We start from the raw sequence: 14,346 nt of genomic DNA on the forward strand, positions 1-14,346 counted from the left end.
AGGAAATCCCGATGACTCTGTCATCATAATATATATCCTGAATCTCCTTTCTTCACCACTTGTTCTGCTATCACAGGTCCGAACTATCATCCCCTCTCATCTGGACAGTCACAACGGCCTCCCTACGGCTCTCCCTGCACCCAGCCAACTGCTAGCAACAGGGAAGCCAAAGTGATCCTGAGCCGGCTCCCCATCTCCCTCTGTTATAGTTAGTGTCCTTACTTAGACACGCAAGCCCCAAGCAGTCTGCCTCATTCCCCTTCACTGCTCTCTCAGATCAGCACCTACCCCTCTGGCTCGAGTTCACCTGCTCCAGCCCCTCTGGCCTCAGAGTTGTTCCTCAGTGGAAAAGGTTCGTGGCCTTCCTCTTGCTATGTCCTTTTCTCTTTAGATATCACACTTGACTTGCCCCTCTACTCAAAAGTCACCTTTTCACTTCGCCACCCTAGTAAAAATGTAATGCTCCCTTTCCCCAACATTTTGTAGTTCCTTTCCCTGCTGGATCTTTCCTACCTAGCATTCATCGCTGTCTAATGTGGTTTACTTGATTCTCTTCCTTATCTTCTCATTCCTCCATCCCAAAATACAGGATCTATAGAGGCAGGGACATTGTTTTGTCTGTATCCTCAGCTCCTAGAATAGTGACCAGCAGGTGGCAGATATTCAATAAGTATTTGTTAAATGACTATGACATATAAAACAAACGTGACTATATTTGTTAAATAACCGCAAAACTGTTTTCAATAACAAAACATTAAAAAGTACCCATCTGTCATTAGGGAATTGGTTAAATATAATTGTATCTTATACAATGTAATACTGAAGAGCCATTCGAAAGAAAGAGGTAGACCTATTTATTTAACACGAACTGAAGTCCAATGAAAAAAAGCAAGTTGAAAAATAGTATGTAGATATATATTATTTTTTGTATCAGTCAATCAATACAATTGTTCCCCAACTCAGCCTTCTTGATATCTTAACAGTTCGACCATCTCAGATCAACTAGAGCACTTGAAGCTTCCTCACTTCCTCACTCTCCCCCCATTCAGGGGACATGAGAGCCCCTTTTCTTCCGGTGGGACTTCTCCTGCTGCCCTGTCCTGCTCCAGCCAGCGTGGGCGCACACTGTCCCACAGGCATGGGGTCTTCCCCACGAATCCCTAATGTGTTGATAATGTCTTCTGCCTCACCCAGTATCAGCTCCCTTCCTGTCATGCTACCATTTTTTCCGTTGTCAAATCACAATTCAAATAGTTTTTCAAAGGAAAGCTCTTGTTTACCACAGGTAAAACTTCAAATCAATACCAACCCCCTACAAAATCTACATATTGTATCACAGCATCTTAAAGCTTTTTGTCCAAGAATGTTAGACAATTAATTCTAATAATAAAATGCCTTGAATATTTTAATCTGTCATATGAAGTCAATAAAAAACCACTTGCCTTTTTATACACTTTAAACACAGCCCTTAGTTCTGAAATTGTGAACAGAAAATTAGTGGCACACTATTATACATTTAATATTAAAAGCTCCCAGAATATTTAGAAACTGAATTGCAGTTAAATGCTGCACTGTTGTGACATATAGTAACCACTAGAGGGCAGAGCTTAACCACAAATGCTTCCAATGTAAAAAGCCTGGAGGCTGAAGAGTTACTGGGACCCCATAACAAGATCTATGTTCATTGCAACGTTATTTACAATAGCCAGGATTGGGAAACAGCCCAAGTGCTCATCAGTAGATGAGTGGATAGGAAAACTGGTACATTTACACAGTAGAACACTGCTCAGCTGTAGGAAAAAAAAAAAAAAGAACAAAATTTACCCTTTATGACAGGACGGATGGACCTGGAGAGTATTATGCTGAGTGAAATACGCCAGTCAGATAATGACAAACACCGTATGATTTCCCTTATATGTGGAATCCAGTGAACAAAATAAACAAACAAAATAGAAACAGATGCGTAAACACAGAAAACAAACTGATAGCTCTGAGGGGGGTGGGGGTAGAGGATTGGGTGAAAAAGGTGAAGGGATTAAGCAAAAAATAAAAAGTAAAGCAGACAACCAGACACACAGACAACAGTGCGGTGATTACCAGAGGGAAAGGGGGTAGAGGGAGGTGGCAGAGAGCAAAGGTGGGGGTAAATGGTGGTGGAAAGAGACTTGACTGTGTGTGGTGAACACACAATGCCATGTGCAGATGTTGTGTTACAGAGTTGTATACTTGAAACCTGTATGGTTTTGTTAACCAATATCACCCCAATAAATTCAGTTTAAAAAAGATCTCCTGAGGAGCCGATGGATCTGGGCCACAGAGGTTGCCGTAACTCCCCGTTTTAAAGCACACGTCTGCCTAAAAGTGTGCGTATTTAAGGTGACGGCAGTGACCTTGCAGTTTGTTTGATACCAGAATGGCAAAAGAAAATAGATTAAGGTTAGGTAGGGAGTATTTTTTCTGTCATGAAATAAAATCACTGAAGAATTTCTAGAAAACTCTTAGAAATATAAGTGTTACTTGCTTTAGGAAACCTTAAAATCTGTGGAAGAACCTCATTTCCTCATCTCTCAGTTTAAATGCCCTTTGCATCTGGTTGTATGTGGTCATCAATCGGTTACTAAATACAGGGTGGGGCAGAAGTAGGTTTATAGCTTTAAGTACACAGAGTTTAATCTTGTATTATTATATATTAATTATTGTATTATTTTCCATACAAACAACTGTAAACCTCTTTTTGCCCCACTCTCTATTTATAAAGAGGACAGGAGAAGGTCCTTGCACTCAGCACTCACATTCTAATGAGAAGTTAGTTTTCTTAAAATAAACAAATGGAAATTTGGACAAGTGTTATGTGGAGATATAAGACTAGGCAGGCTGCTTTTAGCAGGGGGTCAGGAAGAACTTTCTGAGGCTGTGAAATCTGAGTCAAGATGGACCGGCCACATAGAAAAGTAGGGTAGTATTTACTAAACAAGCATTTACTGAGTACTAGCTACATGTCAGGCACTTGCTAACAAATTTGTGTATATTAAGTCATCTAATTCCTGCATTCTCCCATTTACTGTTAAGGAAGCTGAGATCCAGGGAATTTTAGAAGCTTGCTCAAAGGCACACAACCAAGAAATGGTTAAGACAGGGCTTTGCATCTTGCTAGTGTCCTAGGGATGCTGTAACAAATTACTACAAACTTGGTGGCTTTAAAATAGAAATTTATTTGCTCATATTTCTAAAATTAGGAGTCCAAAACCACGGTGCTGGCAGGGCCGCACTCTGCCTGAAGGCTCTGAAGAGGACCCTTCTTTGCTCTCCCAGCTTGTGGGGGTTGCTGGCCATCCTCAGTGTTCGCAGGCCTGCGCACGCATCAACCCCAGTCTCTGCCACTGTTGTCACGTGGCACTCTACCTGTGTGTCCTTGTCTCTGTGTCTCAATTCCTCTCTTCTTATAAAGACAACAGTCATTGGATTAGGGCCCACCCTAATCTAGCATGATCTCATTTTAATTTGATCATATCTACAAAGACCTTATTTCCAAATAAGGCCATAGTCACAAGTCCTGGGGGGTTAAGACCTCAACATATCTTGTTTTTGGAGACATTATTCAACCACCCACAACAGCATCTTAGCACTTACTTCAAACCACTCAGCTGTTCTACCTCAAAAGAACCTTCCAAGGCCAAGACCCCGGGGCAGTAGGAAAAGCTGCCATGGGAGAGTGTAGTGACTAAGGAGGATGGCGGAAGATGAGGTTAGAGGTAGAGAGGCCCCGTGGGAGGGCTCTGAAGTCCAATTATAAAGCTAAGTCTGATCAGAAGCACAGCTTCAATTCCTGCTTGCATGCTAGTTTTCCAGTCTCTTCACCGCCTTGCATACTGTTTGGGACTTCAGAGGAGTCCTCTTTCTTCAGCCAAGAATGAAGGCTGCAGCATAGAATAGGATTGTGAATCTGGCCTCGTTCCACTCACAGGCTAGAAGCAGGCTCCTTCGAGCACCTCCAGAGGGCAGCTCAGGGTTTGACCTTGATTCAAACCATCAATTTCAAGAGGCCCTGGGAGAATTCACTTCTGACTTGGGACACAGAGAAAATTCTTTCAGGCTGTACAGGCAGAACAGTATCTGGCCTGAGGAGTTACCCCAACAAGCCCCAGGTAAGCGCAGTCAGGATTCAAGTACCTGTTCAACCAGCAGGGCTGAAGATGCTAACTGTGATGGGCCCTGGGAGAGAGGCTGCTTCAAGTAAATAGGTCTATTGCACAAATAGAGCAGTGCTGCAACAGCACTGTCTCTAACTGTGCAAGGTCACAGCGTTTGCATAAGGACTCGCTGCTATATCATCAGGCAGGGTGAGAGTGATGTTGATGGTGCAAGGTTGCATCACGGGAGTGAAGGCATGAAAAGATGGAATTTCCATTGAAAGCCTATGACGCATTATTGGGAGGCAAGACAGGGACAGTGCATGAGCACACAGTCTAGAGCAGGGGTCAGCAAACACCAAACCCTTCCTGTAAAGGGCCGGAGGGTCAATATTTCAGGCTTTGCCACCCATTCTGTTGCAACTACTCGGCTCCACCATAATAGGGGCGCTATGCAGTTGAATGGGTATATCTGTGTTTCGGTCACACTTTTTGCCCTTTGAAATTTGAATTTTATAATTTTCACAATCTTTTGATTTTTTAAAAAACATTGAAAAATATACAATAAATTTTTAGCTTGAGAGCCATACAGCAAATGTGGCAGGCCACCTTTGGCCTTGGGCTATAGTTTGCTGAACACCCCAACCCCCCTGTCTAATGATATACCCAAATGCTCATGAATTAATATATTCAATGACATTGTGGTAACAAGGCCTCCAATTGGAAATCTTCTCTCCTCCCCTGCAATAGTTTACTGGCTTCTGGCAAGAAGCCAGGCATTCATGTGACTCTGGAATTGACCCCGGCTTCCTCTCCCTCACCTCCTGCATTTAGGTCCCAACAGGAACTGTCAACTCATCTAATAAATTGGCTCTTAATTCTTTCTCTAAAGGGCCTCCAGCCCTCGCTTTCCATTCCCACTGCCACTCCCTTACGTTAAGCTCTTGATAAACCTCCCTCCTCACCACCTGACTTCCCTGAAAAATTACGAACACGCGGTCCATGCTCAGGACTCTACTGAACGAACCAATGCAGCACAGCTCAGCACTTCCTCTGTGTGATCAGCAGTCTGATGTGGCCCATCCAAAAATCAGAAATTTGGCAACACTTAAGGGCTAAAAATATAAGGTTTTAGCTTGTTTTTAAAAAGTCAGGCTCAGTGAGGTATAATTTGCACACAGTAAGAGTTACCCTTTTAAGTACAGTTCTATGAGCTTTGAAACAACCACAATCAAGGTATTTCTATTATCCCCAAAAGTTCCCCATTCTCTTTGGCAGCCACCCTCTCCGCTTACCCTTTTTCTAACCACTTATCTGTTTTCTGTCACTGCAAGTGTTTATACATGTCCAACAGTCCATTCCTTCTGGTGGCTGAGCAGTGTGCCACGGTGTGGGTGTGCTACAGTTCATCCATTCGCCCCCTGAAGGGCATTTGAGTTGTTTCCAGTTTTTGTCAATTATAAATAATGTCACTATAAACACTCACGTACAGATTTTTAGGTGGGCATATGTTTTCACGATAAGGTTTTATTTTTTCTAAGTGGCCACCTTTTCACAGACCCATAAGATAAGGTTCCACTGAATGAGGGGCTCATTCAATGAATATCCTCTAACCTTATTCTTGTCTTCCTATCCTGCCTCAGCAGTTTTTAATAACCGTAGTAACATTAAACTTCCCAAGAATATTTGCAGAGCATGTTGCTGGGGTGCAGTAGGAGAAGCTGAAGTTCGTTCCTCTGCCTGCGAGCCCCGGGGCTGGGGGTGGGGGGGGCGGCGGTGGGGCGGCTGTTTCACATTCGCCTCCGGCAGAGTTGGACCTGGTCCCACAGGGGACGCTGCTGGCTCTGTGGATGTGCACGCTGAGGCAGAAACCTGCAGGGCCAGCCAATCAGGCCACTATTTGGTTCATATAACTTGTTAAAATCTCACGGAATGTACAGCGTGCCATTGTTTTTGTAAGTTCCTTTCATGACTTTGTTAGCTGGCTAATTCAGAGCAGACTGGCCTGTTGGAAGAAAAGGCTTTCCTCAAAGACAGCTATTTAACCGTGACCATGGCTGCGGCCATCTTGAGCACAAAGGGGGAGCTGAAGTCATGCTGCACCCCCCCACCCCCAGGTCTCCCACAACCAGGGCACTTATTCTTGGCGCTGGAATTCACATAATTGCTCCTCTTTTAATCTGCTGGGTGACCTAATGCAGCTCCAGCCAACGGCAGGAAGGGCCTTGCTGAGATCTGAGCCTTGGGCAGTCTGTCATGTCTATAAGAGCCTCTTGGAAAGAATATTTGCAAAGTGTTAACCCCATAAAGCACTGATTTCTCAGTGGCTCTAGGCTCCTGAGCTGCTCATGCCCCCTCTGGAGAAAGGGCATATCGAAGGGTGCTGGTCCCCACTCAGGATAATGGGTCCAGTCCTGTCCCCTCTTCTGACCTGAAAAGGAGCTCAGAAACTGCAAATCATTTTATGAAAGTACACAAGTGGTTCTAGCAGGAATCCACCCAGGCGAACTACAATAGCAAGGATATTCCTTCCCTAGGAAGCTAGCCAGGGACAAAAGGCGGCATTCTGTCCCACACTTGCTAACTGCAGTCCCCCGGAGAGCAGGCCTTTGTCCACAGCCCCAGCACGAACAGCGGCTTGCCTGCATCTTGGCTAATTTAAAAGAACAGTCATTTCTACTTTGCTACATCTTCCCATTTATCTTTCTTAAGGACAACTTATTTGAAAATGAAAAATCTAGAATAAACATTTCTTCTACATGAAAAATCACCCAGCTCTGCCCTAGTTAATCACCTCCTCCCCCAAAACATACACTTTTAAACCATTCCCAGAAAAGAGACTCTTCGTTAAAATGACTAAGTCTTGTATATGAAGAAACTAGAAGGAGATTAGAATCTTCACTCTAAAAAGAAGATAGGTATAGAGGAGAAAGAGATAGGAAATAACATAAATTTATAAAATTTGGTGTGGGGTGGAGTGGGAGGGAAATTCCCAAAGCTTTAAGAAGTAGCCGCAGGAAAATGACAAAGAGTGAAAAAAGAAAGTAGCTTTCATAGATTGGAGAAGGGGTTACAAAAGTAAAAGCATGGTGATCACAATAGCAATTGTAGGAGTGTTGGGGGTACTTTGGCCAGTCCTTTGAGGTAATGGGATGGGTGGGCAACCATCTGTCAGATTCTTAATTGGTCTTAATGTCTGAGATTCAACATGAAATGCCCCTCACTCTTGTTCCTCTCAATATGGCAATTTTATGACCAGGAGTGACAGATTAATAAAAACAAAAACAAAAACAAAAAAACCCTTCCTATTTGCTAAGGAACCTTCCCCTTCAGCCTATCACAGGCAGAGAGGAGCTTAAACATGTTAAACAAGTAGGGACATTGGTCCACCCCTGGTTTCTTGTTGTGGAAAAGGTGGAACCCACAGAGAGACGGTGGTCAGTTTGAGGTCACGCTGCTCTTTGAACAGTGTGGGCCATGCTCCCCTCCTGGGGATTTGGGAGGGGGGGCGTTAATTTGGGAGTCTCCTACTGGAGACTGTTACCATTTATTCACATTTTAGTACAATGATTTCATCAAATTTTCATGGGGGTAAAAATGTGGCAAAAACCAAATGGGGGGCACTAAGCAGGGAAAGCAGCCCAGAAGGTAAATTCTACTACACAATTATTCCCTAGAGCTATTTCCTCCATTTAAAAAAAAAAGTTGGTTTTATCTAGGGTAAGGTATACTAGGTATGCAGAGGAAAATTCCAGAGCGGCACACCACGAACTAGTCAGGAGCAACTAAGGTGCAGGAGGAAGGTGGAGCCGCTGTGGGGTTTCTGCTTTCCAACTGGGAGGGAGTGGTTTCTTTCAGACACAGCAGAAGAGAGTCAATTACATTAGGCTACAGAGAGGGACCTCATGATTATACAAAACAGTTATAATCAAAGAGTTTCAAGATGATCCTGTTTTAAGTTGCTGTGAGGAAAAAAATGTGAGGAGAGAAGAGGGCTAGAAAACAAGGAAAAAGTGGGGAAAAAAGAAATATAAAAGTCCCCTGTCTAACGGTCAGGATTAAAGAGAGAGAAACTGTGGAGAACGAGATCCCTACATCACCAGCTCTGTGGATCTCTCCCGATTTTCTTATCCCATCCAAACATAGAGTTCAACGGGGTGGGTCTAGGGCTCTTGAGGCCCCAGCAGGGGAGGAGCCTGTGCCCCGGACCCCCTGCTGAGGGGAAAGAACCACCGAACAGCCCCGGGTTGCCCAGCCTGCACAGTCCCCTCCATTCCATGCACAGAGGAGCTACCGGTAGCCTAGCAACCAGGGACGGGTCCTTTCACACTGCATTATGTGCTGCAGTACAAAGCGCACAGAGTGCCAGGAGGACACAGAGTACAAACTGGACAGAACTGAATTTTGGATTCATTCTCTACCCCTCATTCTCCTGCCGCAACCTGCAGCCCCATTTGCCCCACTTGTTATGCTTCAGCCGAGAGCCTCCTCTCCCGCAGGGCCAAGGCGCGACGCGGTCCCAGGTTGCTCTCTTATGTCTGGGCCCTGGGAAAGGCAGGTGAAGATGGGTAGCAAGTCTCCAATGGAAAGAAGAAAGGCATTTGAAGACGCACAGAGGGAAACCTGGGACCAGAGCTCCCAACAGGAGAACTGCTGCAGGGATGAGACTCAGTGACCACCCACCCTTGCGATGTCACAGTGGGTCCCTAAAAGTTCGGCATCTTCACTTTTGTTCATTAGGCTGATAAATCTGACTTTGTCAGGTGGGTCCTACATGATGTAAAATATTTTACTACATGATGTAACATAGAATCTCTACTTCTTTCCATGCCCAAGAGGCATTATGTACACAAGAGGATTGTAGGGAAGGAACATCAAAGTTAGGAAGGCCACACTGAATCCCACTTTATCTACAACTCTCTTGCCTCGCTCGATTGTCTTCAGCCCCCTCCAGTCACTAGGCTCCAGCTGACTCGGATTTGCAAGGCCGTTGCGGCATGGACTCCCATCAGCCAGGTTGGAGAGGGCAACTGAGGCTGAGAAATGGTTGGACGGGGCTGTGCTGGCCCAGGAAGACGGACACAGGGAGCCACTTGGACCTTGAGGTCAAAGGCCTCTATAAACATGTTCTCAGAGCTTTGGTGCCCATAGAGGCAAGTGGGAACGCCTCACCTTCCCCCAACGAGTCCCCATGCCATCCCTTGAAACCAAGGGCAAAGTCAGAAAGTAAGAATCTGTGATGCACCCAGGAGGGACACTTCATTTATCCCCCCAGATTCAGACATAGGAACAAAGAGCAACCTTCAGAACACCTCAGCAAGTCCTTGGAAAGGAGTGTACCCTGGAGTCACCAAGAGCCACTCCTTCACATCTCGCTGCCAGGAGGCAGGGAGAGCCCAGCTAGGCAGAAGCCACCGGTGACCCCAATTGCTCCTTAGTGGACATGACTCAAGGCACAAAGGCCGACATTCATGAGTGAGATGCAATGGCTTAGACAATACTAAAACAGGCCACTCCAGAGTCTATGTTTAGCTTTAGAATTCATCACTGGATTATCTTAAAAGGTTTGGACTTTTGTAAAAGAAAAAGCTGAGTTATTGAAGTAAGGGGAGGGGGTATGCTTGCTGAGCACAGCGAGTGAGTCTGCAGTGGGAGAGAGCCAATTTCTGAAACATGGCAGGGAGTGAATTTTAAAGAGCTGCTGTGATTTGCACACTGTATAATTCTCGGGCACATTTCTTCATGCTGTGGTCAGGTCAAACTGGTCTGTGGGAACAGTGTCCCCTAATGCTTTGCAGTGCACGACCTGCCCAAAAGCACATGTGAGGCTTCCAGGAGGGAGGTGGACGCATCACTTACAAAGCCCTGGCCAGATCCTGACGTGGTAGCCCTGCTGGCCTAGGACTATGTATTTGCTCCAGGGAAACGATAGCTCAGTCATAGCATGGGCTTATGAGGGGGGAAAATAATACCCATCTCCATCCCAACAAACTTTGGGATGACGGCTCGAGTGACCAAGCAGTTCTACTAGAGCTCCCTCCTGCACCGTCCAACCTCTGGTCTCAAGGAAAGACGCGCCAATACCCTGGGGCAGGCACAGGCACACGAAGAGCGACAGGCCTAAATATCCCCAAAGAGGGATGCTGCTCTCAGAATAACGAAGACGATGGCGGCTCCTCAGAGGCAAGCACCTGAAGTCCTAACTCATGCCGTGATTTCTAAAAATCAGTATCGTTCTCTATACTCCCTGTGCTAGGCTTCCACACCTCCCTTAAATGTTTCTGTTTTGCTTAAAGTGATGAAATGGGTTTCTGTGGCTTATAACCAAGCAATTCCTGACAGTTGCTAATTTCTTTTACAAAATTGTCTGTCTTCCTCTTCATATTATAATTTTAAAAACTAATTTTAATTTTATAAGGAAAGAAAGCTATTAATATGTGATGTTGTAAATGAAGAAACTAAGTATGACAAATCAGAATTCTCTTTAATTACAGTTTTCAAAACTCAAATAAAGCCAACATACACGCTCGAAAAATGGTGTGGGGCACAGAGGGAAGAAGTGAAAAGCATCTTTTCTCTTAGCTCAGAAGGAAAACATTGTTTCGAAGCGCTGACCATTTAGAAGCGCTGAATGTCAGCCCCACGGGAAAGTAAGGTACTACCACAGCTGACGCTTCCACATTAGCCACTGAACAAGGGGGTGGCTGTGGAGAAGAAGGGAAAGACTCAGAAAACCTCAGGGTGCCTTCAGTCCTACGCCGAATATAAACAGAGGTTCACAATTCCTCCCCTGTCATTCAAGCCTCCAAAAATCTCTGAAAATTGGAATTTTTAAAATAGCTCATTTGGCTGGCAAAGAAACCTGACCTCATTTGGTGGCAAAACATGACCTAACTACATAAAATCACTTGTTGTCTATTTATCCCATTTTGGGTAAATATTCTTACATTTCACTGCTGAAATGCTGAGTTTGATTATGGGGTAGTGAACCTATATCCCTTTGGGAGTGAGATACACCCCCGCCCCCCCATATTTCATGTCCTTAAAAATTCTGAATTTTAAAACACATCTGGCCCTAAGAGTTTCATATAATGGGGAAAAGGCTGTAGACCTACTTGGGAGGAGGTTAAGCCTCCCTCAAAGTTTACTAAAGGCCGAAAACAGTCGAATTACCTCCTGGTTGTTTCAATCTGACCAGCTTCCTGCACAAGCCAGACCACAGTGTTATCTGGCAACGCTGTGTTAAAAATGGGAAATTCATTACATAGGGTCCTGATTACATGCTAAATCCTGGTTTCCTACCTTCACATACTCCAGAGTTGGGTCCAGAAGATGCTGATCCCTGAAAAGAGAAAATACAAATATGAGAACAATTGGGAACAATGTATGCTTGCAGTGAGTAAAGTGTATCCAACATTCTTTCACCCAAATTCAAATTATTAAGTAGGGCCCACCTCCCAGACAATACCCAGGAAGTTAGGACAGAGATTCCTTTCATGGTGTGTGTTGGGTGGGGTGGGGGGTAGGATACACCATGACGTCAATCTAGAAGCTCTACATACTTTACTGTTGCATTCAGGCTCCAAATGTTAGACTATTTATATGCGGTAATTCTAGATTCACTAGGGTATAAAAATCAGTCTTAAAGCCTGAAGCGAAGTACTTCAGGGAGGACAGAGGTGGGAGCACAGCAGGGCTGGGGGCCCAAATGTGCAGCAGTTTGGACCAGGCAGCTGCATTCCATCCAGTTTGACAGAAGTAAAGGAAGCCTCAGGTAGGCGAAGTGGTGGCCCAAGGTCGCCCAGCAGGGTGAGAGGAAGGAGCCTTGTACCCAGTTCTGCTTCTAAACCACATATTTCTCTTTTTTACTGCTGACTCGATTGCCCACCCACTCCTGGTGTCAAGCTGAGCAATTAACCCTAATTTCCTTCGGTGCCCAGTTATTGTTTCTTTCCCCATGTCCTGCCTACTGTATCTATCATACTAAAATGCTAGGACTGACCAGACAATTAAAAGTAAACAGCAGCCGTGGCGCTGAGGATGCTGACTTATTATAGAAAGCGGAAGAGGATCTGACTAAGGCAAAGGAAAGGATGGGGAGATGGGAAAGCTGATGTTCTCAGTGCTTGCACAGTTATAGCAAGGTGGCCCCCCAATAGAGGATGTGAAAAGACAGCTGCCTTCAGAGACTTAGGCTTCGAAACTCATTCCTGCACACGCATGATCGTTTTGAAGGGACACACGGCTCTGAAGCCTGTAAGACTAGTCTTTTTAAAGTGGAGTCTTCGCGTATCTCCACAAAGACCGCACCCAGCTGAAGGCAGGGGACACCCACAGCAGGTCTGGATGCCTCCCGGGCATGGAGCGACCCAGGGAACTGCAGCACTACTCCCTAGAACAGGAGCAGCAAAGCCACAGCTCAGAGCCATGACCAGCTTGCGGTGGAAGCGGCTCCAACTCCCAATGCCACCCCTGCCCTGGTGTGACTGGCCATGTGGGGTTGCGCACAGGGCACACGCGAGAGGCGGGCTCGCATCCGGCGGGCTCCTCTCGGCGCGCACGGGTTAGGTTCTGAAATGAGTCCCTTTATAGAGAACCAAAGGGTCTGAGAAGAGCTTCAGCTCACTGTCCCTGGGTGCCTTCCCATTAAAGAGGGGTGTAAATCAGTCTTTGGTGTTCCTTTATCAGGCCTGTTTTTTGTTGTTTTTGTGTTTTTTGAAAAAACATCAGGCGTATTTCCCCCGAAGCTGCTGAGCCTGTCTGCTGTGCCCAGCTCCCCTGTCACTCTGGACATCGTGCCCACGCCGTCAGGCTTTGTGTCTGTGGAACTGCCCAGCCAGGGACTAAGAACTTTGTCAGCAGCACTTTGGCCGTGTCACTTCCCTTCAAGTTCTTGAACCCTTGGTTTTCTACTGAATTAACATCTTAGGCCCACAGGCCATGCAGTCTTATGCTGATCGTCTGGCCCTGGGAGTGCTGAAAGCTGTCAGAACTGCCAAAGTGCTGTTTCTCACCTTCCTCAAGTTTCTATTTTTATATACATTTAAAAATGCACATGAGATGCATGAATACATTACATGTCCAAATGCATGGATAAACAGTAGAGGCGTGTGCTGTTCACATCAATGGTTCTCAAATGTTTCTGGTCTCAGGATTTCTCTATGCTCCAAATTACTGGGGACCCCAAAGAGCTTTTGTTCATGTGGATTATATCTACTGATTATTGATAACAAACTGAAACTGAGAAATTTTTTATTTATCAATTCCTATTTTAAAAAGAAAACCATTATGTTTGCATAAATAACATTTTTGTAAAAAACAGAATTTCAGTGATGAGAAGAGTAACATTGTCTCACATTTTTACAAATCTTTGTAAATGTCTGGCTTAGTAAAAGCTGAATTCTCATATTTATTTTTATACTCAAGTAGATATATCTTGGTTGAAATGAATGAAGAAAATCCATCCTCATACAGATATTTAATTGGAAAATCGGGGAGTTATTAATTTATTTATAGAGAGGGGGGGAAGGGAAGGAGAGAAACATCAATCAGTTGCCTCTTGTGCGTGCCCCGATTGGAGACTGAACCTGCAAGTGGGGAAGATTTTTAATAGACTTTTGAGGTCTTATGGATATTCTTCTTTGATCCTGTACCAAACATGACAAGGTGTGGCTTCTTAAAAATTGGTTGTAATGTGGAACCTGAAACCATATCTCTTGCTCTTTTGCATCTGTCTTGCACTTTGAATGGACCTTTTAATCCACGTGTGATTCTGTAAACCCTACTCTAGCCAAAACTGGTTCATTGAGTTATGCAGATCTTCTCGATTTTGAACGAATTCGTTATAATATTAAAAAAAAAGAACTACATGTTATCATCATTGATCTCATCAGAAGTAGTTATATTAAGTATTGGAAAGTGTTAAGCTCATGGTAGAGGGTACAAGTTTTCCAAAGTTCTAATTTTCACTTGAAAGCTTGAATTTTTTCATTGGCGGCTAACACTATTAAATATTTTTTTTGAGTTTCATTTCACTCATTTTGGGGGAAAATGCCTGCCAAATAGCAAGACCATATAGTCATAATTTGCAATTTTAACTCTCTTTTTATTAGGTACTCAAATGTCATTCTCTTGGTAAATTCTTTTTAGAATTTTGTCCAGGATGTGCTCTTCTCACCAGATTTAGCTATAAACTCCTTTTCCTTTCACATTTGAA

The 14,346-nt window shown here is 44.5% G+C and overlaps 1 protein-coding gene across 1 annotated transcript in view; it reads right to left on the reverse strand.

Annotated features, from left to right (window-relative positions):
- BCAR3 (BCAR3 adaptor protein, NSP family member) overlaps positions 1-14,346 on the reverse strand; it is a 104,265-nt gene that overhangs the window by 63,620 nt on the left and 26,299 nt on the right. The window contains exon 3 of the mRNA XM_054592155.1: positions 11,433-11,472. Coding sequence (XP_054448130.1) covers positions 11,433-11,472 — 40 coding nt within the window. The remainder of the gene's footprint in view (positions 1-11,432; positions 11,473-14,346) is intronic.

The sequence above is a fragment of the Pteronotus mesoamericanus genome, unplaced genomic scaffold (assembly GCF_021234165.1).
Source record: "Pteronotus mesoamericanus isolate MK-2021 breed Mesoamerican mustached bat unplaced genomic scaffold, CSHL_Meso_final scaffold_31, whole genome shotgun sequence".
In the NCBI taxonomy this organism is placed as follows: Eukaryota; Metazoa; Chordata; class Mammalia; order Chiroptera; family Mormoopidae; genus Pteronotus; species Pteronotus mesoamericanus.